Below are 22,677 nucleotides of genomic sequence, written 5' to 3'. Positions count from 1 at the left end.
AATTTCCCTCACAGGATCAAAAGATTATATACTTACTTACTTACTCAAATTCTGTATTATTCTTGATCTGATCTTGTGTATGTAGTTTATATCATCAAGATATTAAGGAATATTTTCCGCCTCTTCTGTTAATTTTCCTTCATTTAATTTCCTGCTGTGTCTTCAGCAGCTGTCACCCATGAGCACAGGCATGACAGAAACCACAGCAAGCCCCTGGCAGCTGAGTGATGGGTGAGCATCTCCACGGCGCTGTTTACGTGTCTCTCATAACGTGAACCTCTCGGGCACAGTGTTATTTTTTCACCACTGTGTCTGATCCATCACATTGAATTGGATCGCAAAAAGTGTCTGAACTTGTCTCTGTGCTCTGCGCTACATACAGACAGACATGCTTTTAGCATACAGAGGTCACGGCCATATAAGGTGTTGGGTGGAGGTGAGCGGAATTACTGTTTTAACAGACTGATGAGAAGTAATGATGATCGATCATGTGGTGGACACGTTCGTTCTGATAGGACGGTTCTTTTCATGAGGGGTGGGGTCAGTAGTCGCAGGTGAGTCATGTGATTGAAGAGGGAGGCGGCTCTCAGATAGGAATAAGAACCACACCTGAGGACAGGTGAGAATGCTTCCTTGGCAAAGGGACTTATTCAAAACACCACTTCAACTCACTTCTCTCTGTTGGACCCGTAATTGCTGTTGCATTGCTCAGTTCAAATTGAACAGATTCATTTTTGCTTGAGTGGTTGCATCTCAAGAAGAGCCAGAGGTTGACACTGAGGAGGAAGAAGGACTATACTGCTGCACACAAAACTTCAATCTCTTATCAGATGAACCTGATAATAACCAAAGCAACCTACACCACTTAGACCAATATTAGTGTACTCTTTATTTTATTTCTTTTTTATTTTGCCACCTCTGAGGAGCCAAGCCCATCACTCAGAGAGATGTTTGGGCCGGGGCAGCTGATGACAGCTCTCAGCCCTCCACTTCTACACTCGTCTGCGGCCGCTGCTCACCTCTTCCCTGCCTTCCCCGGCCGCCTGGGCTCCCCTCCCATCCTGCTGCCAGGGCCCCTCTTCAGCTACGAGCTCCTGCGCAGCTACCTGCAGCCTGAGCCCTGCAAGCAGGCTCTGCTGCTGGCCTCTCAGGCCGCTGGTCTGAGCCACCTGGCTGAGACCGTGGGTGAGTACCTACTGACCTTACTGTAGCCGCATCTCTCTGGCAAAATGACTTGGGTACCCTTTTTGCTAACTACCAATGATGAGGTTAGCGTTACTGTTTGCAATTGGTGGATCACTGACTGTAATTTGTCATAAATATTGGTATTGAGTCACTCATATTTTTCATGAGATTCAGTTTTCCAGTTCATGACGGGGGGGATCTCCAAGTAGATCTCCAAGTAGGTAGCAATGATGTGGATTCATTCCCCTCAGATCACTTTTGCTGTACATGTACTAACTTTTGTACAATGACAGGGACAGTGCACAAAAAAAAACATTAGATGTCTTGTGCCAGGTTGTAGCAAATTGCTAGTTTCTGCCCATAGTCCGTGGGCAGGTAGATGGAGCAGTAAAATACAGACATTAGTATTTACAGTATACAGTACAGATTCACAAAGTTATAAAAATCTTACAGACATGCAGACATTATTGTCCCACTATCCCACCCCATGTACATAACATATAATTGGTATCTGCTTAATGTAAAGTAAAATGTGTCATTCATGCAGGCAACATGTTAAGTAATACAGTAATAAGACGGAATAGTTTGTATGGTGAAATAGCTCTGATAATTGTTCACCACTCTCGTTGAACGTCTTTTAATAGGAGTGTAATGTTTACAAAGGATTGGCTAGCAGGTCGTAACTAACAATCAATTATTCCCAGCCCCTTGCTAAAGAGGGCTTAATGAACACTGCAGTAATTATCCAATCTAGAGCCATTAGCCCGCCATTGGCCGTTGGCGATGGTCTAATTGGTGGCTGTGATCCGGTTTCCAGATGAACAACGGCCAGTGAAGCAGCGGCGGGCGCGCGCCAACTACAGCAGCTGGCAACTGGAGGAGCTGGAGAAGGCCTTCGAGAGCACTCACTATCCGGACGTCTTCATGAGGGAGGCCCTGGCACTGCGGCTGGACCTGATTGAGGCCAGGGTGCAGGTGTGCAAAGCCTCTACTAAAGCAGTCCGTACTACACCCTGTCAAACCCTGAGTTGGAAACGGCCACTCGTTCACTACAGTACACTAAAGTCTAAAAATGGCACATGATATTGACCTAATGCCTAGCTACACTCTTTTTGCATGATGCTCAATAAACTGTTTCATTTCATCTCCAGGTGTGGTTTCAAAATCGCAGAGCAAAGATGAGGCGGCAGATAAAACTGCAGGGACATGCGGGGGACCGGTGCAGCAGGAGGGACAGCGACGCCGACAGACAAAAGATGGACAGATCCAGCCTGAGCCGGAGCCCTTCAGAGGGCCCAAACGCAAACCACTGGGAGAGGAAACCAGAGAGGGGAGGAGGAAACTGCTCTTGGCCCAAACCTCCCCAGGTAGCCATTTTGGCTCCGGCCCCCGCTGCTGGGATCCAGGGGTCCGATAGTCAGGAGCGGGGCGAGCAGGGGGGGCCCAGCCCAGATGAGTTCCGCTCGTGCAGCATCGCCAAGCTGAGGGCCAAGGCCAGGGATTACGAGGCGGAGATCCACAGCACGGTAGCCAAAGCTGGGTGGCAGAGACGGCTACAAACCCAGGTGGCGGCTACAGATGTGGGGAGTGACTGAGGGGGAGTGACTGAGGCAGTGCTACATTCTATGGGCCACATAGGTACACATTTTGATCTTCAGACACCACAACACAGAATGTTTTAAGAGCCATGCAGTTTCCTATTTTATTTATTTGTTGCTGCAGAAAAGATTTGGGCCAGTGAGGCTGCGCTTTTTCTTTTTGGTGTGCAAATAACTTTGTAGATATTATCAAATAAATTTCATTAACTTTCTCATTTGTGCATTAAGCCAGACTATTATTTTCTGTTGCTTTGTAAATTCGGTTGATGAAACTGAATATGAAATTGGGTCTATTTATTATGTCATACCCATTAATTAGTTTTGCTTATCACTTACTGCTTACTTTAAACAGATCCAATGCCAGAAAGTTGAATGTGGCTGGAACAGTCTGCTACATCTTTATTACTTTGCTTTACATTTTTATTTATCTTTGCCTTTCATTTTTGAACTCCCCAGACCCCCACTCCTAGAGACACAAACAAATTCACTCATTCAGTCATTTTTTTTTTTACTTTCATATGAAATGTATTTCATATTCTTAAGTACTGCTCTGTTGATTGTCTGTAAATAGATAATTAAAAATACAATTTCATTTTTTGAAAATGCTCCTATCTTACAACTTCATACAGAACCTTCAGAATCAGTTTTGCTTTTTATTAAATGCCATATATTTGTTCAGTGTTGCATTTGCATGCACTGCACTGAAATATCTTTGTGTAACAGGAATCCATCAGAAATCTTGCTCTTCTGTGAGTCGTGGTGTCAGGTCAGTGTTATTGCTGAGAGAGGAAATGCTCTGATGAGTTTTCAGTGATCTCATCGATGGCTGATCTTGCTCTGGCTATCCGGTTACCTCTGCAGCCAACAGAGGCAGGATGCCTGCAAGCTGCCACAAGCCCTACAGAGGAAACAATGGACATGGTTGAAAAATGACTGGCCTCCCTGACAGAGCAACTCGTCAGAAGATTACAAATGCAAACATACTTAGACTGTTTTTGTCTCTGCCAGCTTTGAAGATGGTCCAGTGTGAAGTGATTTAGTGTTGATATATATAATTTCCCTCTTACATTTCTCTTTTTGTTTTGTAAGTACTGCTATTGAAAATGGTGACACATCTGAAAAATAATTGTATTACACTCAGTTGCTTATCTGCGATGCAATGATTGATGCTTATTTTGGAAGGAATTGATGGAAATATTTGTCCAGAGGTGTCATCAGCGAGAATTTATTTCAATGATGACCATAGTAGTGTCCCTTGACATTTCTTTCTTCTCAAATACATCTCAGGGTTTTTAACAGTATTTCCTCTAGGACCTCCTCATATTTGTCTTACCAAACTTCTGTCAGTGAGAGAGTGTCTATTTAGTGTGTTTTGGAGGGTCTGTAAATATTGAATTGTTTTTTTTAACAACTCATTTTTAACCGCAGGCACAGTAAGGGCTATTTTAAGATACTGTATGAAATCATGGTAGGCTTCATAGGAAGTGTAAAAGAACTATGAGGCCTTAGCCTGTGCTTAGTGAGAGAGTGCCCTCCTCTGGCAATGAGTTTACTGTATGTTGTGGTTCGTCCTACTTTCTTAATGCTGTAAAGCACACAGTTGTTTCACCCTGTAAATTAAGTGTGTGGAAGTGAGTGTGAGGGAAGTGGAAGTGAAATTAGAAGAGATGCTCGATCATGTACAGTGCTGCAGTCGACAACAAATGAACAATGTGGAAGAAGACTTTCAATCAACTTCACCTATGCCATGATCAACATCAGCAATGCTGGATACATTTCACATTATGATTGCACCAGCAAATAACTTCATACGGAGGTGACTTAAAACATTACATAGGTTATCCACAATCTTTCAATCACGATTGAAGCTCTTCTAAAAACAAGTAGCCAACGTACGCAAGGAAATTTGTTTTAGACCTAACTATGTTGCTAATTTATAGGCCTAACCTGACCAGTGGCCATTTAGCGGTAGCCTAGGCTAGGTTAGATTTAAGTCCATTTACCCTACTTCTGGTTTTGTGGCCTGGCCTAAAGTCGTTAGCATTGTGATGTCTCCAATGAGCTGGCTATTTGCCAAAATGAATCAACGGACACAGAGGCGTTCATTGTTAATTTTAAACACATTAACCTACTTCTGTCTTTGCAGTAAACCTAGCCTATATTCAAATCAGAGAGCTTGTTTAGCGGCTCTTGTCAACATAATTAAATTGCTCATTAAAGGTCCGCGCGCTTTTGCTTTTTCAACCACAATAATAATCTAAAATGTTTTCGGGCAATAAACCTAGTTCCACAAACCCCTTCAAAATAATAACTAGTGAGTCAGTGTTGAAGTTATTTTGTTTGGTTGCATTTAACAACGCAAGGTATCAAAATAAGAGACGCAATTTAATCACCTAATGAACAAATCTTAAATTAAGGTCCCTCCCACTTGTGTCGCCTCGATTTGATTTCACAGGTAGCCCAGTCTTGTGCTTTTAGTTAAATGGGCTAATTGTGTTGCTCTTTAGGCTACATTTAATGAGACACGGTCGTGGTTTTAGCAGACTTCCCGGACTTCCCGCACTAGTTTGTCTGGCAGCTCACACTAGGACACAACAGTTCTCGCAGATAGGCTACGCTGCATCCTTTGTTTGGGGTCCTCCTGAACTTCGCAAACTTGTTCGCTCTTGGCTCCCACGACACCCTCGAGGGAGGATGGCTGCCATCAAGGCGCTGCAACAGTGGTGCAAGAACCAGTGTGATGGCTACAAAAATGTGGTAATCACGAACATGACAACGTCTTTCAGAGATGGATTAGCGTTCTGTGCGTTGATCCATAAATACAGACCGGATCTCATGTAAGAACTTTTTATGCTCATTTGTTATTGTGAACCCAGATGGTAATGATCACGGTGTGGTCAGTTTGCGTCAGTGATGGAGAAGGGTTGTTTGAATTAAATAATAATGTTACCTGACTAGGATGTTCACTAACTTGTAAGCTGAAAAGTTTCATAACCTACATCCCGACCGAGCCGGGCTACTCCACTCTCTAGTCTAATTTCTACAGTGTCTTGGTCTCTCTTTTCGCTTAACTGATTACAAACAAAGCATTCGCATTTGTAACTTGGGAGGAGGTAGTCGAGATACTGACAGTGGACCTCTAGCCTACTATGTATGAATCTTTGTAAGTTGATGACACTGACACTGAGTTGATCTACTTACAAGTAGGCTACTATGTTTTCAGATCGTGATATCTCCAAAACATGTCCCAAAGATATCTCCCAAACATTGTAGGCTAATTTTGCCTACAGAGGTGTGTTCCTGTGTTATGTCACGTAGCCTAGACAGCTTTGAAGGTAAGCTATTTTGCTTCACGGTAGGGAAGTAACTTGTATTCATGTGTTCTGTTACAGAAACTATGAGTCTCTCAGAAAAGAGAATATTTATGAGAACAACAAACTGGTAAGATTTGCTGACCTCATGGTGTTGTTACAAAGTCACCTTTCCTCACTCATTAATATCCCCATACTTTAACTGAATTAGAAGTTGTTGTAGAAGATTGCATACTTATAACTACAGTTGTGTTCTCCCCTTTACTGTATGTTTATTAAGTGTCAGCGACTGCAGTAGCAAGTTACACATTGCTGCATTGTCCCCAGGACATGGTCTTTCTCACATTGTTTTTTAAAATATGCCCAGTTGGTGAAATGCATTTGGCCCCAAGTCAATTCAAGTTGTTTTCATGTTTCCTCTTTTGAAATGTCTATCTAAAGACAAAATATAGGCCAATGGAGATGTTAAAACACGCTGACACTGATAGCTCCATCTGGTGTGCTGCATGTGATATCATGGTGTTCTAAAATAAGTTTGTTGTTCCTCTTTTGCGAAACACTTTGTTTGAAGCAACAGGGAGGCCACATGGCCATTTTTTTTATCAAAGATGACATTTTGTTGACTGATTTAATTCTGTCTTTATTCTCGTAGGGCTAATAATTTAATTTGTGAAGGGCTCCATTTATTTTGTAACATGCAAGGAAAACTTATAATCAATGTATTCATCTCAATTCAATTAATTTTCAGCCATTGTTTTTAAAGTCCATGCCTTTGTTCCATTCTCGCCTTTCAGCAGTAATGAAGAACTACATCTCTGTGAACTCGTTTTAGTGCTGCTGTTGTGCCTAATGAGATACCTGTTGAGTTCAGACTTGGAAGTTGGTTGATTGTTGTTACTCAGGAGACTGTATTTATTTGAAAATTAGATATTAGATCGAATTTAGGATTTTTCATATGTGTGTGTATGTTTGTTTGTTTAAGCCACATTTCAACAGGCAGCAGCGTTTATACACTGTAGGTCACTGTTTGTCCCAGTGCATGGCCTATATTTCTTTTTATCTTGCCTTGCTTCCTGTCCTGCAAGGAAGTGTGTAGGGTCTTTTTGTGATTGAATACCTCAGCCTGCCCACCTGGGACGTTTCCATTATTTAAGACCTTCTTTATTCACCCTGGACAGTCAGGCTAAAAGACCTCATACTGAGTCTTACACTTTATTTTGATGTCGGTGTTCAAAATGCTGCTTAGCCTAGGACTGCAGCCTCTCTATGTCTGTTGGCAACGCGACCCACCAGGAGTACCTTCGGGCTATCCATTATGAATGAGGCTTACTGTCATATGAGGGCGATACATGATCCCTGCCATCTAGATTCACTTACATTACCTGGGCAAAGATCTGTGCCTTGTGCTGGTATATACTGCACTTCTGCTTGTGTGTTGTTTTGCTGTTGATCAACTGCATTCATGATCAGCTACAGTGGCCTAGCTGGATGCTACACTTTAGTGGTGTTATCAAAATACTTTGGATGTCTAGATATAAAGTGCTAATATCGATTTATTTATTTTACTGACACTTTTGCCCAAGTGCAATGTGTTGTGTTGTTGTCAGCCTCTTTGCAAGTTTGAAATGTCTCAACACTTGGATTTCTCCCCGTTGCTCGAAGTGCTATGTTTCCTGTTTATTTTCAGATTTTCTGAAGTTCAAGGCCAGTTCCGTCACTGCATTCGGTGCAGGCCTCCCTCCCTCCCTCTCCATCCCTCCCCACTGTTGCTAGTCGAGATACCAATACCTCGGAGATGGCCGCAGCTCTTTCCTGTCCTCTCGTTCGCAGCTGCTGCGACACAGGAGTTGCCTTTCCTGTGTGAGGCCGAGCAGTAAAATTTAATGAGCCTGTCCACGCTGGGTCTGAAACAATGCTCGCCACACTCCTCCTCCACGTCGCCTCTCCATCCTCCTCTTCTCCCAGGCCTGCGAGTGCACAGGAAGTGTGCTATTCATTATTCACTCCCAGCCCCAGACCTTTCTCTGCGTGGGGGGCAGAGAGATTGCTTCACTGTGGACTTTTTCTTTTCTATTTTGGGAAACGGTTTTCTTTTTTTTTGTTGGTCTGTCCTGTGTTTACAGTTAATTGGGAAACCATAGGTTTACAGCACCATTGAGTGTTGCCAAAGCGGCACTGTGCCACTTGTAAAACAATCAAATGTATCCTCACTGCAGCGGAATATTTAAAGCTGTGTTTAAATTAAAGGTCAAGAGCGTTTTCGTGCTCCCTGGTGCTCAGATAGAGGCTGTCAAAGGCTTGGTATGTTCTGGGTACAGTTTTGCAGCCGAGCAGGAGCTTGGCCTTGTATTTATTCAGATGTCAGTGTACAGTGTGTGTAGTTTGGATAAATATTTCAAACTGACTTCATGATTTAGAGATCACAGTGAGGTCATACACGATGGCTAACAGCATAAATCATAGTTCTTCCCTGTAAATTCTGCTGTTCAAATTTAGTGTACTTTGTATGAACAGTGTGTAATGTGTATGTATGCTGTAAGTATACTGTTACTTTTCCAGATGCTTTTATCAATAGCAACTTACAGCCTAGTATATACAGCCTAGTTTAAGTTTAATTCTTGTTTGCACATCTGGTCTTAAGATTCTCAGAACCTCCCATATTACTGTAACAGCACAGGGTCAGTGTGTTCCTTGGGTGACGTTAACGCTGTAATCTACAAAACCAGCTTATCATGCTAGTGTTAATCAGATATGTGGAAGTTTTAGCCTACCTCTGCACCCCTCCCTCCACTCCCTCTCCTCGGCCTCCGCCAGGCCAGGCCACTGACGCATGTCCCCTAGTTTGATTGACATCAAGGAGGCCCGGTTCCCATCTATGTAACTTTCTTATCTTCTAAATGGTTAAAAGCTGTAGCTCACTGATAAACCTCAGAAAGGAAATGTACTGTATGTGTAACACTGCCTGGGCTGTTCAGTGGCCATGACTCCTAGCATGGCCCCCGAGAATACGCTGCATCCACACTTCAAATCCTTTAGAAGCACATTTGGAACAGAAACACTGTAGCTGGCATTTAGAGGTGGGAAACCCTGGCTTCACAAAGTAAGTCCTACCATGTGTTGCCTCTACCGGAGAGTTGTGCTCATTAGAATCAACCGGTTTAGTGAATGGTTGGAGTGTTCTTCCCCCCCCTTCTGATGCCATGGTTTCCCATCTCTGTCCACATACTGTATGACCAAATGCTTTCCTGTGCGTTGTTGTTGCAGGCCTTTCATGTGGCCGAGGAGCACTTGGGGATTCCCGCCCTGCTGGATGCAGAGGATATGGTGGCCCTGAGCATCCCTGACCGACTCAGCATTCTCACCTACGTCTCCCAGTACTACAACTACTTCAATGGCCGCTCCCCAAGTACGATGCTGTTATGTGACACTTTCACAGATAGTTTGCGAATAGCATGATACTTTTATTATGTCTTAATCTATATTCTCAGTTGTTACAGGTACAAAACATGGTGCTTGGTTACCCTGAATGTGTTGCATAGCTTTGTAAAATAATAGAAATAAATAATGGTGTCAACAGTGCTCTCTGTTTTGGCTAGAGTGGTTTATAATTAGGGTTGGGTATCGTTTGGGTTTTATCCGATACCGGTGCTAAATCGATACTTTTAAAACGGTTTCGGTGCCGAAACGGTGCCTGAACCGGTACTTTGTTTTTAAAATGTTTTAAATTAAAATGGTCTAAAGCATGAATTGCTTTTTTTTTTTTTTTTTATTGATAAGACAAATTTGAACATGAAATTGAACTGTTATATTCAATTTACTATCAATATCTCATTGCTCCTACGAATAATACATTTAAATGTTAAAACAGCTTGCCATGCATGCACACACAATGGTTAGCTCTGCTTTCAAGTTTACCCAGTGTAGGCGGTTTGCCATAAGGTATGTTAAAACAGCTTGCCATAGAACTGCCAGGTCATGGACAATGGCATTTGCAAGCAAGGTTATCTAACAGGGACTCTACTTTCCAGTTAATTCAGTGTGTTCCCAAATGCTTCAAGAAATGTCATGTCTTAACCCATAACACGCAATAGTTTTTAACATGTTAGGCTACATGTCGGTGTTGAAGTGTTTAGATTCCCAGCACTAGCCTAGTAGGCATTTTAACAGCAACTATGGCTATACGCTAACACCAGTCAGCTGAGTTTAATTAGCGATAATGTACGGAGATGGTTTCGTAGCCTCTTTGACAGCTCAGTGACATCAGGTATGTAACCTACATATTTATGTTTTTGCCAGCTAACTTTTAACATGATCTTCATATTCATTGTGATGCTATATGGGCCTCATGCACATGAAAGATTAATATCATGCCATTATGTTGTTTATAACACACCGTGAAATAAAGTTTTCACCTTACAACTTATGATAATGGCATGATATTTTTAACAACAGCAATGAGATATTGATAGTAAATTGAATATAACAGTTCAATTTCATGTTTTAAATTTGTCTTATCAATAAAAAAAAGCAATTCATGCTTTAGACCATTTTAATTTAAAACATTTTAAAAACAAAGTACCGGTTCAGGCACGGTTTCGACACCAAAACCGTTTTAAAAGTATCGATTTAGCACCGGTATCGGATAAAACCCAAACGATACCCAACCCTACAAATAAATGCCAGTTAGCACATTAGCAAGGATATTGTGTAAAGTATAGGCTACTGTTGATGTTGTTTCATAGCCTTTTGCTTGTGTGTAGTTAGGCGCACTGCTAGATTTTGACAGGAGCTCACGATATCGCTTTAAAGTAAGCTACTTGGGCTCACGCAAGCTGTCAAACACTGTCCACTCGCCTATATGGTGCACCCCTCTGGTTTATACATCCAGTGTTTATGTTAGCTAACTGTATCTGGATGTGTTGCTATCAGAGCAAGACGTTAGAGATGGCGCATGACATGCAGTGATGCCTCGTATTAAAAAAATAAAATAAAAATAAAACGCTATTTAAGCACCGAAATCCACGTTGTTATTCGATGCAGTTACTACCGTTTGCGTCGGCACCGGTGCCATATTAGAACCGTGTTTCGGTGCCCAACCCTATTTACAATCCCAGATCCATTAATGGAGTACATTGTGTTTCTCTTGAATACTGGTGTGGTATATATCCAAGCAGATAAAAGTACATTTTGGGAATGAGTGAGCATAAACGGATGCGGTCAATAACCGTAAAGGTCACTTAATTATTGATAAGCATTCGGGGGCGCTAAATATCTGCTAAAATGGGCCATTTTATTCCCCAGCCTAATTATAGGGTAGTAAATGGTCGTTTAAAATAGCATATGAGCATGTTTTTGATGGGACACAGTTGTATACCTTCTATGTTAACATCAGAGATTTAAAAAGCTGATACGGACAGAGCCTCTGTCCGTTCTCGGCGTTGATTTTGTCCGTTCTTACGAAGCTTACGAATACAGACGAAACGGATCAACGCATGAAACAAAAGTATTCATTTTCGAATGAAAAGGGAGCATAAACTAGGCTTTAGTCTAACCACCCCCCAGTCTGGCAGTTGCTATATTTTAAGCTAAGTGAGATTTGAATATACGCAGAGCACAGCACAACACAGCACACTTGATCCATTGGCTTTTCTGTCATTCTGTTAAATTTCTGTCATTTTCTGCTCCTCTGCTGCGTCTCCAGTTGGAGGGGTGGGCGGTGTTAAGAGACCTGCTGAAGACTCCAAGGAGGAGCCGTCCGAGAAGAAGAACCTTCCGGTTGTTTCCAAAGTCTTCAGCCACAAAAGAGCCATCGAGAACTGTCCTCCAGCCCCACTCATCCAGAAACCGTCACCACAGCTTAAACCAGAACCAGCTGCCCAACAGGTACAGCCAAAGACACCACAGAGCTCTTCACAAGGCACTACATATGAGCGCCAAAGTTTGGCTTTATACTTTGAATCAGATTCATTTGGCCATGTGAGTTAGTACACAAGGAATTTGGTTCCGATTGTGTCACTGTATTGAGTATTGTGTATATAGTACATTAACTATGTTGTGTTGTATATTGTCCATTATTTTATATATATAGATAATAGTAAATCCATAGTGCTTGTTTTGTGCTTCATGCAGTGCAGGCTATATTGATATTTTATGGTAAACAGGGAGGTAGATTACAGACAGAATTTTTTACATTGCTCATCTTTCTAAAGGTCGCCTGTATAAAATGCCTAATCCACTTTTATCCACTGTTGTCTGGCTCTCACAGAAGGCTGTTTTAGTGGAGAGCTCTAATAAAACTGGCACCCTGAATAGCAAATGTGCTGTTTGCAAGACCCATGTACATTTGGTGCAGCGCCACCTAGTGGATGGGAAATTGTACCACAGGAGCTGTTTCAAGTAAGGCATCTGTCCATTGATATAATATAGAGAATAAACTTCATTTTTTTTATTACAGAGTGTGTTTTTCTGCAATCCTAACTCAGGAATCTTTCTTATAGGTGCAGTGAATGCTCGAACCCTCTCCTGCCAGGGGCATACAAGACAGGACCTGAACCAGGGACATTTATCTGCAATGCACACCAGAATGGCTACAAGTCCTCACTTCCCAGAGCTGCACAAAAGAGCATAGCTGACCCTGTAAAACCCCCCACTACTCCTGCTACTCCTGCAGTGCAGCTACAGGTGCCAAAGAAAGATGACAAGACCCAGCCTGCAGTCCCAAAGACCGCCTCCATGCTAACTGTCCCTGGGAAAGCCATTCCCAGGCCCGTGGAGCCCAGTCCAGCGCCGCAGCCATGGACCCCCTCAGCGCAGAGGACCCAGGCGGCCAGACGGCAGTTCTTCCAGTCCTCCACCCAGGCTCCATCCTCAGCTCCATCCTCAGCTCCAGCTCCATCCTCAGCTCCAGCTCCATCCTCAGCTCCAGCCCCGGCGCTTTCCTCCGCTCAGCCTCTAAGAGAATCTATTGCCCATCGGCCGGCGCCAATGCCAACAGAAGCTGGCACAGCCCCGTCCAGAGCTCCGTCCAAGCCAGAGGAGAAGGAGCGTGCCCGGGCACTGATCAGCAGGAAACTGGGCGAGGGGAACTGCAACAATAACAACACAGCGTATCAGTTTGGCTGCAGGACTGATAATAATTGGTGAGGTTTTTCATCGTTTGTTCCCTAAATTATTGTCTCGTTAATTTAAATCAATTACATAAAAAATAAAGGTTTTAATGATGGCATTGCTATCTTCGCCACGTCACTGCAAATGTAATCATTTAATATCCTAATGTCTTGTGTGCTAGGGTAATATATTCACTTCTGTATGTTTTTATGCTGTTAGTTATTTATTTTATCAATTAAAAGGGGTGCCAGATTTCCTCATTAGCATATTTGATTACACAGCAGACAATTAGCATAAATCACCCAATGTGGCTCCGACTGCCACAAAGTGCGTTGGCGAGCTAATTGTGTAAATTGTTAACCTAATAGAATAAGCATGCGTCTCCGCAGGTCTGGGAAGGGGCTGTGCTCTGCCGGGGCGCCCAGCTGGAGGCTGGAGAAACGCAGCCAAGGCACGGCGGGGGGTGGGGCGGCCCCTGCACACCCCACCACCAGCACCACTAGCACCCCCATCCCCACCCCCATGCCTGCCATCAGCACCAGTTCCTCCTCCTCCACCTCCACCTCCTCCTGCAGCAGCAAGGAATCCCTCTGGCTGGCTGCCATCAGGGAACGAGAGCGAGCGAGTGCGAGAGCTCCCCCCAGCCCCGTCGCCGTGGCCACCACTGCCTCCTCCTCCTCGTCTTCTGCGCTCGCCTGCGGTGCCAAAGGTTGGCTTTTTCAGCAGATGACCTTTGCTGTAGATTGCAGTTCATTGAATGTTGCATGGAAAGGTCAATGATGAAGTATTGCGGTAAACATTTCTTAAACCTGAAATTGAAATGCTGGGAGGCTGAAAAGGCAGACAAAGAGAGGCATGTTCTGACTGTGCTAAAGTAGGTCTTTTTTTGTCTCTCTTCTTTTCTCTTGGATTCTTGAAAGATCTTAAAAAGGAGCAGCTGACTGCTGTGTATTTATGGTCCTTGTTTTTTTCGGGGGTTTTCTTGTCCCTCTAACAAGGTGATTACTGCTTGCTATATAAAGCTCAGACTATATTTAATCTTTTATTTCTGTCTGCCTTGCCTTTGCATTCCTCTCCTGCAGCCAAACCCATAGCTGGTTTAGACGTCTCTGCAGCTGACTGGCGATCAAAGCTCCAGCCCGCCTCAAATGGACCAAGCCTGAAGTAAGTTTGATCTGCTGCCATCGTTTATCCCTAATGCTTGCTAATCCACAAGGGGAAGAAGTAGGGGAGAGTCACCCGGGTGAGGTCTGCCATGATGCTGAGCATGAGCCTGAGCGTTGATGGGTGGGTCGGGTATTTTTCTTTCTAGCCGCCGTCTGAAGCGTCCAGCCTCACCCATCGCTTTAGTCTTTGACTGGCTCCGCGTGCAGCCAGGAGCCCTGTCCCCGGTCCTCTTGAGTCCCAAGGAGTGCTGCGCCTAAGGCCGGGCCCTAGGGCAACACAGTTTTGCCCCCATTCATCCACACACACACAAACACATCCACACTGTCCACAACCACCTCCCGACGTGCCCTCATCTGATCCTTCTCTTCCAAACTCAAGCTCTGAAGGTAAATATGAGCCATGTCACTATGTAATGCTGCTCTGTCACGGTTGTGGTGGGTAATGAATGGCAAATCTCTACTCTCCTTTTTTCACGTCTTGGCATCATTTACTCAGTTCTCTGAAGAAGATAAAATGGGGTGAGGGGAACATCATATCACTGACTGCAGACTGAATGATGACAAAGAGAACAAAGGCAGCAATTCGGTCATAATAGTATGTCACCAATGGCCTCAAGTCTTGAATGCGGCGTTTGCTTACAGTTCTGTGGTAAGGGGGTGCATGCCAGCAGCAGTACAGAACTGCTCCGTGTTTTTAGTTGTTTCCTCACATTGAACATGGCTGAATAGGAACAGAATTGGAACATTTTCAGATTTGAGACTGTGAGCTTATTGAAGACCCTACAGAAGTGGTGACTAATGAGCTACTCCTTCACATTTGACCCCATGGCCCTGGAGCATGCTCATGAATGAAGTGGTCCTCATCAGACACTCACAATATGAGCTGTCTTGCACAACATGAACTGCATCACATTCAAGCAACAATGGATCATGCAATTAAATCTTTTGCTCCAGAGAACATCACAATTGTTTTATTTCCCTCCCTTTAACCTGTCTTTAACTTCCACACAACTGAATAAAGGATCCAAGCTTGTGATGCAGAGAGAACCTCGTTCATTTAATCCTCTAAAATGCCTCTTCTCTTCCAGATCTCCTGAACCCGCTAAAGGGTTGCCCCCCAACCCTGTGGAGAACAAGCCTACTATGACCTACAAGGCTAGTCTATGCATCACCGTGACCTCGACCACTTCTGATAAGCTCCACCCCTTAACCAGCCCTTCCTCATCAGGGTCCAGGAGTTACAGACCCCCCTCTGTCCAGCAGCCTGGGAGGAAAAGCTCAGGGGGTTATGGTAAAGCTTTTATCTGTTGGAATCATCTGTATATCTCTGCTTTGTTTCCTACCTCTTTAGAGTCTGGTGCCTTACTCGCATAAGTCACTGTTTAGGCTGATGGATGTCTGCACAGATATTTGTTCTGAAGAAGCCTGGGTGCTCCAAAGGGTTGGGACATTGAGTGGCCATGTCTTTGTGTACATGTCCATTAGTATGATGTCCAAGTTATTCTTCGAGCTGTGATGAAATGGGCACTATTCATTATTTATTTGTGTGTGTGATGGTGAAAAAGCTTTAGCAGAGTCAGCGTCCTCCCACCAGACTGCTGCGGTCACCAGTAGCTCCTCAGCCAGCGACCCCTCCAGAGTCAAAGCTTCGTCTCCAAAGCAGCGGCGACGTGGGTCTGCAGGCTTTGGTAATGTTTTAAAATGAATGAGTTGTAAACAGATTATGTTTATGTGGTTGAATTTATTTTTTTAATTAAACCGTTGTTTCAATTGATGAAATCGTCTTTAATGTGATCCTCAAATCCACAGGCTCACAAAATGGAAGCCACCATGCTAATAGCTCATCGAATGGTTTGTCCTGTTGGACACCCCCTGTGTCCAGCAATGTCCAACTCCAACCCTATAGAGCCTCCTCACCCAAACAGCCGCGTAGGGGTTCAGCTGGAGCTGGTAAGTTCTGTCTGAAAGGAAAACTCCAGAACATGGGCCCTATTTAGATATCATTTCTGTATCTATATTTTCACTATGGACATAAATTAACAAAATTGCAAAGAAGGCCAAGACAAAATATCGATTGTACAAACTGTTTTTGTTTTCTCTGTCTTTGCCTCCGTCCTTGTGATGTCCCTCTGGATGTAATCCATATGTTTGGCATTTATTTTTCAAAAAGCAGGATCTAGGAGTGGGGATTCTATATCAACTGGACCCACACCACGTTGGGTAACCCCAGTTACTGTCCGCATTTCTCCAAGTGAGTCCACTGGACCTACACCGCGTTGGGTAACCCCAGTTACTGTCTGCATGTCTCCAAGTGAGTCCACCAACCACAAGACTCCATCTGCACAGCATACACCTCATAGAGTTCCTGTTGAACAGGGTAAGCCTTATGCCACACCATCAAGCTATTCCATACTAATTTGATTCATGGACTTTTCTTGTGATGAATATTCTAGACTTCCATAATATAGGAACATGAATGGTCATGTTGGCCTTTTTCCCTCTCTTAGGTTCTACAAATGGACATCACTCATCAGAGGAAATGGCTTCTGTCACTAAAGTGAGGTCACCAGTAAGTCATCTGTTATCACAGAAAGGGAATTCCATCACTTCATTCATTATTAATAGAATTGAGGCAATATAGACAATATCAATAAATATGTCCATGTAAATATGATTGATAGACTTCATCACAGCCCTTTTAGTGATTCTCAGACAATTATTGTGCAGGCTAAGACGCCATTTTTGAACATTTCTCTTCCACATTGTAGGCCAAAACGCATCACGTTCCGATGGATGAGATTGTGAAGGAGCTTGGGGAGATCGAGGAGAACCTGAACGAGTTGGAGAGGGAGGGGGTGGACTTGGAGAAGAGGCTCAGGAGCTGTGAGGAAGGTAATGACCTTAAGGCTGCTGTAATTGTCATCCACACTGTAGGGCAGCTATGGCACTTAATTGGTGAAGACTCTGAGCAGTAGTAGATGTGCTCCTTTTAATCTTAGACTTGGTTTGGTCCCATTTTAGCTTCCAGAGGGATCCCCTGTGTGTGGTGTCGTCCTAGACGTGGGTTTAAAATAGACTTTCAGGTGTATGGGTTCTTAATATAACTGCAGAATTGTGAATGGTCTAATTGGTCTAGTACTAATCTTCTCAGTCAAAGAGCGAGCAGGCATAAGGACACATTTTGCATTCAGGCTGTTTTTGCCCAAATAAACTGCCAGGGGTTTCTTTTCTCCCCCATTTGATTTGATACCCTTTTTTTTGGTAATGTACCATACTGCACATACTAAAAAGGACTCGGCCCCTTCTCTTCTGTGTGTGTGTGTGTGTGTGTGTGTGCCCACGCACACACCCCTGCCTGTGTGCAGTTCAGGGAGCTGTGCTCTCATTCCAACCCTGTTAGCCGAGCCGGTCCGCCGGGGAGATGGAATCCCAGCGCCGCCTGAAGGGGAGGGATGTGACCAATAAAGGGGACTCATTTCCAGCCGTCAGGGCCAAATGAGGCGAGGAACATGGACCGCACTGAGGGAACCTCCCCCCACTCCACAGGGACCCGAGCATAGGATGGAATGTCGAGAGAAAGGAGGAGAGGGAGAGAGAAAGATGGAGGGAAAGAGAGAGAGAGATATAGAGGTGAGACGGAGAGGGAGAGTGCAGAAGAATTGAGAGAATGGAGTGAAAAGGGGCTATGAGAGGACATGGGGAGGGAGGGAGATAAAGGGAGAAGGGTGGGGGTAGAAATGGCAAACGACAGATATGGGGAGGACCTGACAGGGGAGGGTTTGGGGGGAGAGGGAGGTTACCTGATTGGCTGTTTTCAAGGTCACCATAGTCCCAGCACAGTAATATCTCTGGGCGCTCTGTTCAACTCACCTGTCGCAGCCATCGCAGCAAGTGGGATTTAAAAAGGTCCACCTGCATCTCAACACCCTGCCTCTCGTGTGTGTGTGTGTGTGTGTGTGAGTGAGGTGGCGTTGGCGGTGGCGGCGCCATCATGTATCCAACTCTAACCCCGAGGCAATATTCAGTGGCCACTTATGCACTGGACAGCATCAATGTGTTTGCTAGACGTGGCCCTCATAAAATGTGAAGGAATTTCTCAAGGGGGCATGAAGAGTGTAAGATTACAGAAATGTCACTTGTCTCAACAGACTAGTTATCTGCAATGTTTTTGGGTTCCATTTCTATGTTAAAGGCCCTAGTGCAAAGTCCGTCAATAACAGCTGGTTAATTTAGAAGGAAAAGAAAATGGCTAGTACCGGTACTCTACAGAGTTGCAAATTGTACACTTTGTGGGTGTTTGTGTGCAAACTGTATCATTTTTCAGCAAAGTAATCTGTGTTTTGTCTTTTCAGTGGAGCTGCTTGTCAAACACCTTATGTCTCTGTGTATATTTAGTTTTGTTTGTTTGTTTGTTTGTTTGTTTGTTTGTTTGTTTGTTTGTTTGTTTGTTGCACATTTTGTTTTTCTTTTTTGTATACTTCTTGCTGAATTCCTTGTTGTGCAAACAGAGGGAAGAGGGGACCTCCTTATGGACCCGCTGATGGTTGACTGGTTCAATCTCATTCGCAAGAAGCAGGGCTACATGAGGCGGGAGTCGGAGCTGGTCTACATGTAGGTCCCCCCCAGCACCCCCCCACAACACTCACAATCTCTCTGTCTACCATCAGAGAGATCATTGCATCCTGGGATCATGGTTTACTGTCTAGCTTCATGGGGTAATCATGTTAAGAATATAGCAGACTGAAGGATGGTGAGAAAAGTCATGTAGTAGTGGCATGCGGTGACTAATGCAGGCTTTTTAAATCCTTATTTACCATTTCAGTGGTGACTGTATGTGATGCATGGTCTTTGTGTACTAGTGGAATTTAAATTTTGGAATGTGGAATTGGAATTTAAAAAAGGTTCTTGTTCCTCATCCCAACCATCTCAGAGCCAGAACTCAGGATCTGGAGGAGCAGCAGCCTGGAGTGGAGGGTGAGCTGCGGAGGCTGCTGGACAAGCCAGGTAGGGTGGCCCGGCTAACAGCATTCACACCTTCACACCTGAGCCCGCAGAAAGGGAACCTGTGCTGTGAGCACCTGAGAGCGCATTAGATTTCAGAGTAGCCTTGCCGTGAACTGCTCAAAGGCTTTAAAAAACATTAGCTCACTTCGTTTAATCACTTACAGTGCACTGGGTACAATGCATCTGGTGGAGTTAGCAATTACTTCAAATCCCTGAGTTGCAATACAGTCATGAAAGTGCTGTACAAATAATTTGGCTAATTTTGTATCTCACTGCTTTGGTAGCCCGGTTATGTCACAGTCCTAGTGTTTATTTCCACTGTGATCTTAAATAGATGTGAGGATGTGCATAAGTAGATATATTGGGTAAATTAAGCACAACCTTCCCATTTGGCCATAGAGGTTTTAGTTGAATCCCTTTTCCCATCTGCCTGGTGAATTAGAACACCTGAAGAGCGAGTCGGAGCGCCGGCAGCAGTCGGAGCTGATGGACCGACTCCTGGAGATCATCAACGACCGGAATGCCATCGTGGAAGGCCTGGATCAGGACCGGCTGAGGTGAGCGGCCATTTTCCTCCTCACTGCTTCACTGAATGATCAGCCTTAAGACATTTGTTATCTGCCCGAGCCGTGATATTAACCTCTCTCTCTCTCTCTCTCTCTCTCTCTCTCTCTCTCTCTCTCTCTCTCTCTCTCTCTCTCTCTCTCTCTCTCTCTCTCTCTCTCTCTCTCTCTCTCTCTCTCTCTCTCTCTCTCTCTCTCTCTCTCTCAAGGGAAGAGGAGGAGGACCAGCAGTTAAATGAAATGATGCAGAATCTTGGTAAAGAGAACCCAATTCACATACTGTACATATTGACCTGCAGCTTATTGCAGTGACGTATGTGCATAGTATTATTCTGAGCGCTGTTTTCCTCTCCTCAGGTATGAAGAGGGCGAAGAGCAAAAGGCAGTCATCTTTCTCCAAACTGTTCAGGAGGAAGAGCAAGAGGGTGGTGGCTGAGGGGTGATCAGCAGCAGACTGATGGGAAAGGGCTAGTCCCCAGTTGGCCCACACGAGGCTGTTGGAGGTGCTCATGTTTTGCGGTGCTGCACGGCTTGAGACTCGGTGCACTGAAATGTTGGCTTGTTTGTGTTCCGTTGTAGGTTTTTCCACCACTTAGCAGAGCAGGGTTTTTTGAATGCATCACAGTAGTCTTGGTTTTGTTTTGGTTTGATTTTTGTTTATATGTGTTTTTAATATATACTTTACCTCATGTTAGTCTGTTTTATCTACATTCACGTTTTCTACTCCTAAAAGGAAATTAATGTAACTCATAGATACCCTTTTCTTTTGAGTATTAAGTTAAAATAACTTTCCTGCACTAATCTGGGTTTATGAAGGTATGGAGTAAATAAGTATGTAATAATAACAATAATGGCGTACATGTTTCTCTTTATTTGTGTTCAAAGCAATTTAATCACAATTAATAATAATGTCTTTATAGTGATATATGATGAATGTTTTGAGAAGTCTCTCTGAAAATGAAATGTCGTAGCCAGTGTATCACTGAACAATTAGACTAGGAAAGTGCTACATCACTACTCACATTTGTAAGGGCTGTCAGGGGTGTAATTCCATCTCAGTGCTGAGGGGGGCAGTATAGCTTCAGCAGCAGTCTCAGCAGCAAATCCCATTTTCTTCTCCACAAATTACTTATGCCTGAGCTAATTTCATATATGCCTTGGAATGTTAAATTCATCCACAGATTATGTAGTGGAGAGGCTTATGCAGTACAGTTTATAAGGGGGTTTAAATATTAACCAGGTTTAATGAAACCTAAATGCACTGTAATGCATCCTCTAAGTTGTGTATTTTTTAATGCTTGCGATGAAAATTCTTTCGATGTTCAGTTGTATAATTCCCATTTTAACAAAAGCAGTGTTTTAAAGATTTTTAAGGGGTTATTATTAAACAAAGGAAATGTTATGAATGAAATCTTTAAATGTTTGATTGATGAATGGAATGGTAATGTCTACAAACAACATATTTGTTTAACTTTAATCATGTTTTTGAAAATAAATATAACTTACTTTTATTTTTGGACTTAATCATGATTTGTATGCATTGTTCCTACATTTACATTGTTGGTTTTTTATGGTTTTGATGCATGCTTATGTCATTTATGCATTTGTAGTTGTTTAAAAGAGCCATAGCCCGTTAGCTGGTAGCCTCAAGCATTCAGTGTCTGTGCAAAGACTAAGTAACTGTCCTGATAGCAGTGTGATGGTATTGGTCTTTCTGCCTAATTCCTCCAACTGAAATACCTATAATATGTAGCGGTTAGCTCATGGAGCTTCCATTTGAAATGCTTAGAAGACTCTGTAGTCACCCATTTTTCTGAGTTTCTCTCCGAATGTCTCCCAGCCTCCTCTTCTGCTCTCTCTCTTTCTCTCACTGGGCTCTGCTGCCTCCATTCCTGCTCGCACCCTGAAAATGATCATTTATGTGGCTATCACTTAATATGGGTTTTAGAACGAAAATGCATTAAGATAATTTACTCACATTTAATATCATGCGACTGCTTATAGACCACCCATCCCCAATTTTAAGATGCATGAAATTGTGATCATGAACTCGGGAACCCCATCTCTCTCTCTCTCTCTCTCTCTCTCGCTGAGAAAGAGCTAGCGAATGATACTGGGGAACAGCACCATACGTGATGTGGGTGACAGTCAAGACTGAATGCGTGTGATATTACAGTTAATTAAAGCTTTGCGCCCCATCTCCTGCAAATGCTCACGCTTCTGCAATTAAGAATCAAAGGCGAGGGCTTAGTGTCAGGGGGGTGTCTAATACATGGTTTTAACAGGAATGGGACCTGATTTGCCAGGCTCCTAGCGACAAGCATTAACAACAGCCTCAAATTAGAGGGACATTAATATTCATAAGTAAAACAATTCATCCCGTGAATGGCTGATGAAATGAAATCCTCGGAGGTGAGCTCTCATGTCCACGCCACGTGTGTCCATCAAAAGATGCCATTACTGATCAAGTACTTAATGTGGATGCGCAAAGAGATTTTTTTAAAAAACATAACACAAACACACACTCCAAGCACACGTGTACTCACTAACAGAATTGGGGGCATAATGAAGGAATTAGGAATGGCAGCTTGGCCTCTGAATCATAGGATGAATTTAGAATCCATCTGTTGGGACTGTGTTTTTTTTTTCAGTAATGACTATTTTGTATCTGCCTGCCTTATTCTTAACTTTCTATCAAAATGCAACCTAATTTACAGTATGATAAAACAGTGTTCATGACTGT

At 43.5% G+C, this 22,677-nt stretch overlaps 2 protein-coding genes across 4 annotated transcripts; both read left to right on the top strand.

The window, feature by feature from the left end:
• Window positions 1-529: 529 nt before the first annotated feature.
• On the top strand, window positions 530-3,239 carry si:dkey-43p13.5 (homeobox protein unc-4). The gene is made up of 3 exons (XM_048246675.1): window positions 530-1,185; window positions 2,003-2,160; window positions 2,337-3,239. Exons 1-3 carry the CDS (start codon window positions 948-950, stop codon window positions 2,778-2,780), a joined length of 840 nt encoding a protein of 279 aa, XP_048102632.1. The 5' UTR covers window positions 530-947; the 3' UTR covers window positions 2,781-3,239.
• A 2,008-nt stretch (window positions 3,240-5,247) lies between these two features.
• On the top strand, window positions 5,248-21,424 carry micall2a (mical-like 2a). Of its 3 annotated transcripts, none has more exons than XM_048246879.1 (19): window positions 5,248-5,620; window positions 6,176-6,224; window positions 9,359-9,500; window positions 11,796-11,977; window positions 12,360-12,490; window positions 12,592-13,233; window positions 13,591-13,910; window positions 14,284-14,365; window positions 15,456-15,658; window positions 15,933-16,055; window positions 16,177-16,317; window positions 16,541-16,744; window positions 16,875-16,936; window positions 17,136-17,259; window positions 18,876-18,978; window positions 19,298-19,371; window positions 19,814-19,928; window positions 20,144-20,190; window positions 20,292-21,424. In XM_048246879.1, exons 1-19 carry the CDS (start codon window positions 5,301-5,303, stop codon window positions 20,375-20,377), a joined length of 3,150 nt encoding a protein of 1,049 aa, XP_048102836.1. In that variant the 5' UTR covers window positions 5,248-5,300; the 3' UTR covers window positions 20,378-21,424. The 3 variants fall into 3 exon arrangements, with proteins under 3 accessions (XP_048102836.1, XP_048102835.1, XP_048102837.1); XM_048246878.1 differs by having other exon boundaries at window positions 16,538-16,744; XM_048246880.1 differs by lacking the exons at window positions 5,248-5,620; window positions 6,176-6,224 and adding an exon at window positions 9,053-9,194 and having other exon boundaries at window positions 16,538-16,744.
• Window positions 21,425-22,677: the final 1,253 nt, after the last annotated feature.

This window comes from Alosa alosa, chromosome 6 (assembly GCF_017589495.1).
Source record: "Alosa alosa isolate M-15738 ecotype Scorff River chromosome 6, AALO_Geno_1.1, whole genome shotgun sequence".
NCBI classification, from domain to species: domain Eukaryota; kingdom Metazoa; phylum Chordata; class Actinopteri; order Clupeiformes; family Clupeidae; genus Alosa; species Alosa alosa.
This window is presented reverse-complemented; position numbering and strand designations above follow the sequence as displayed.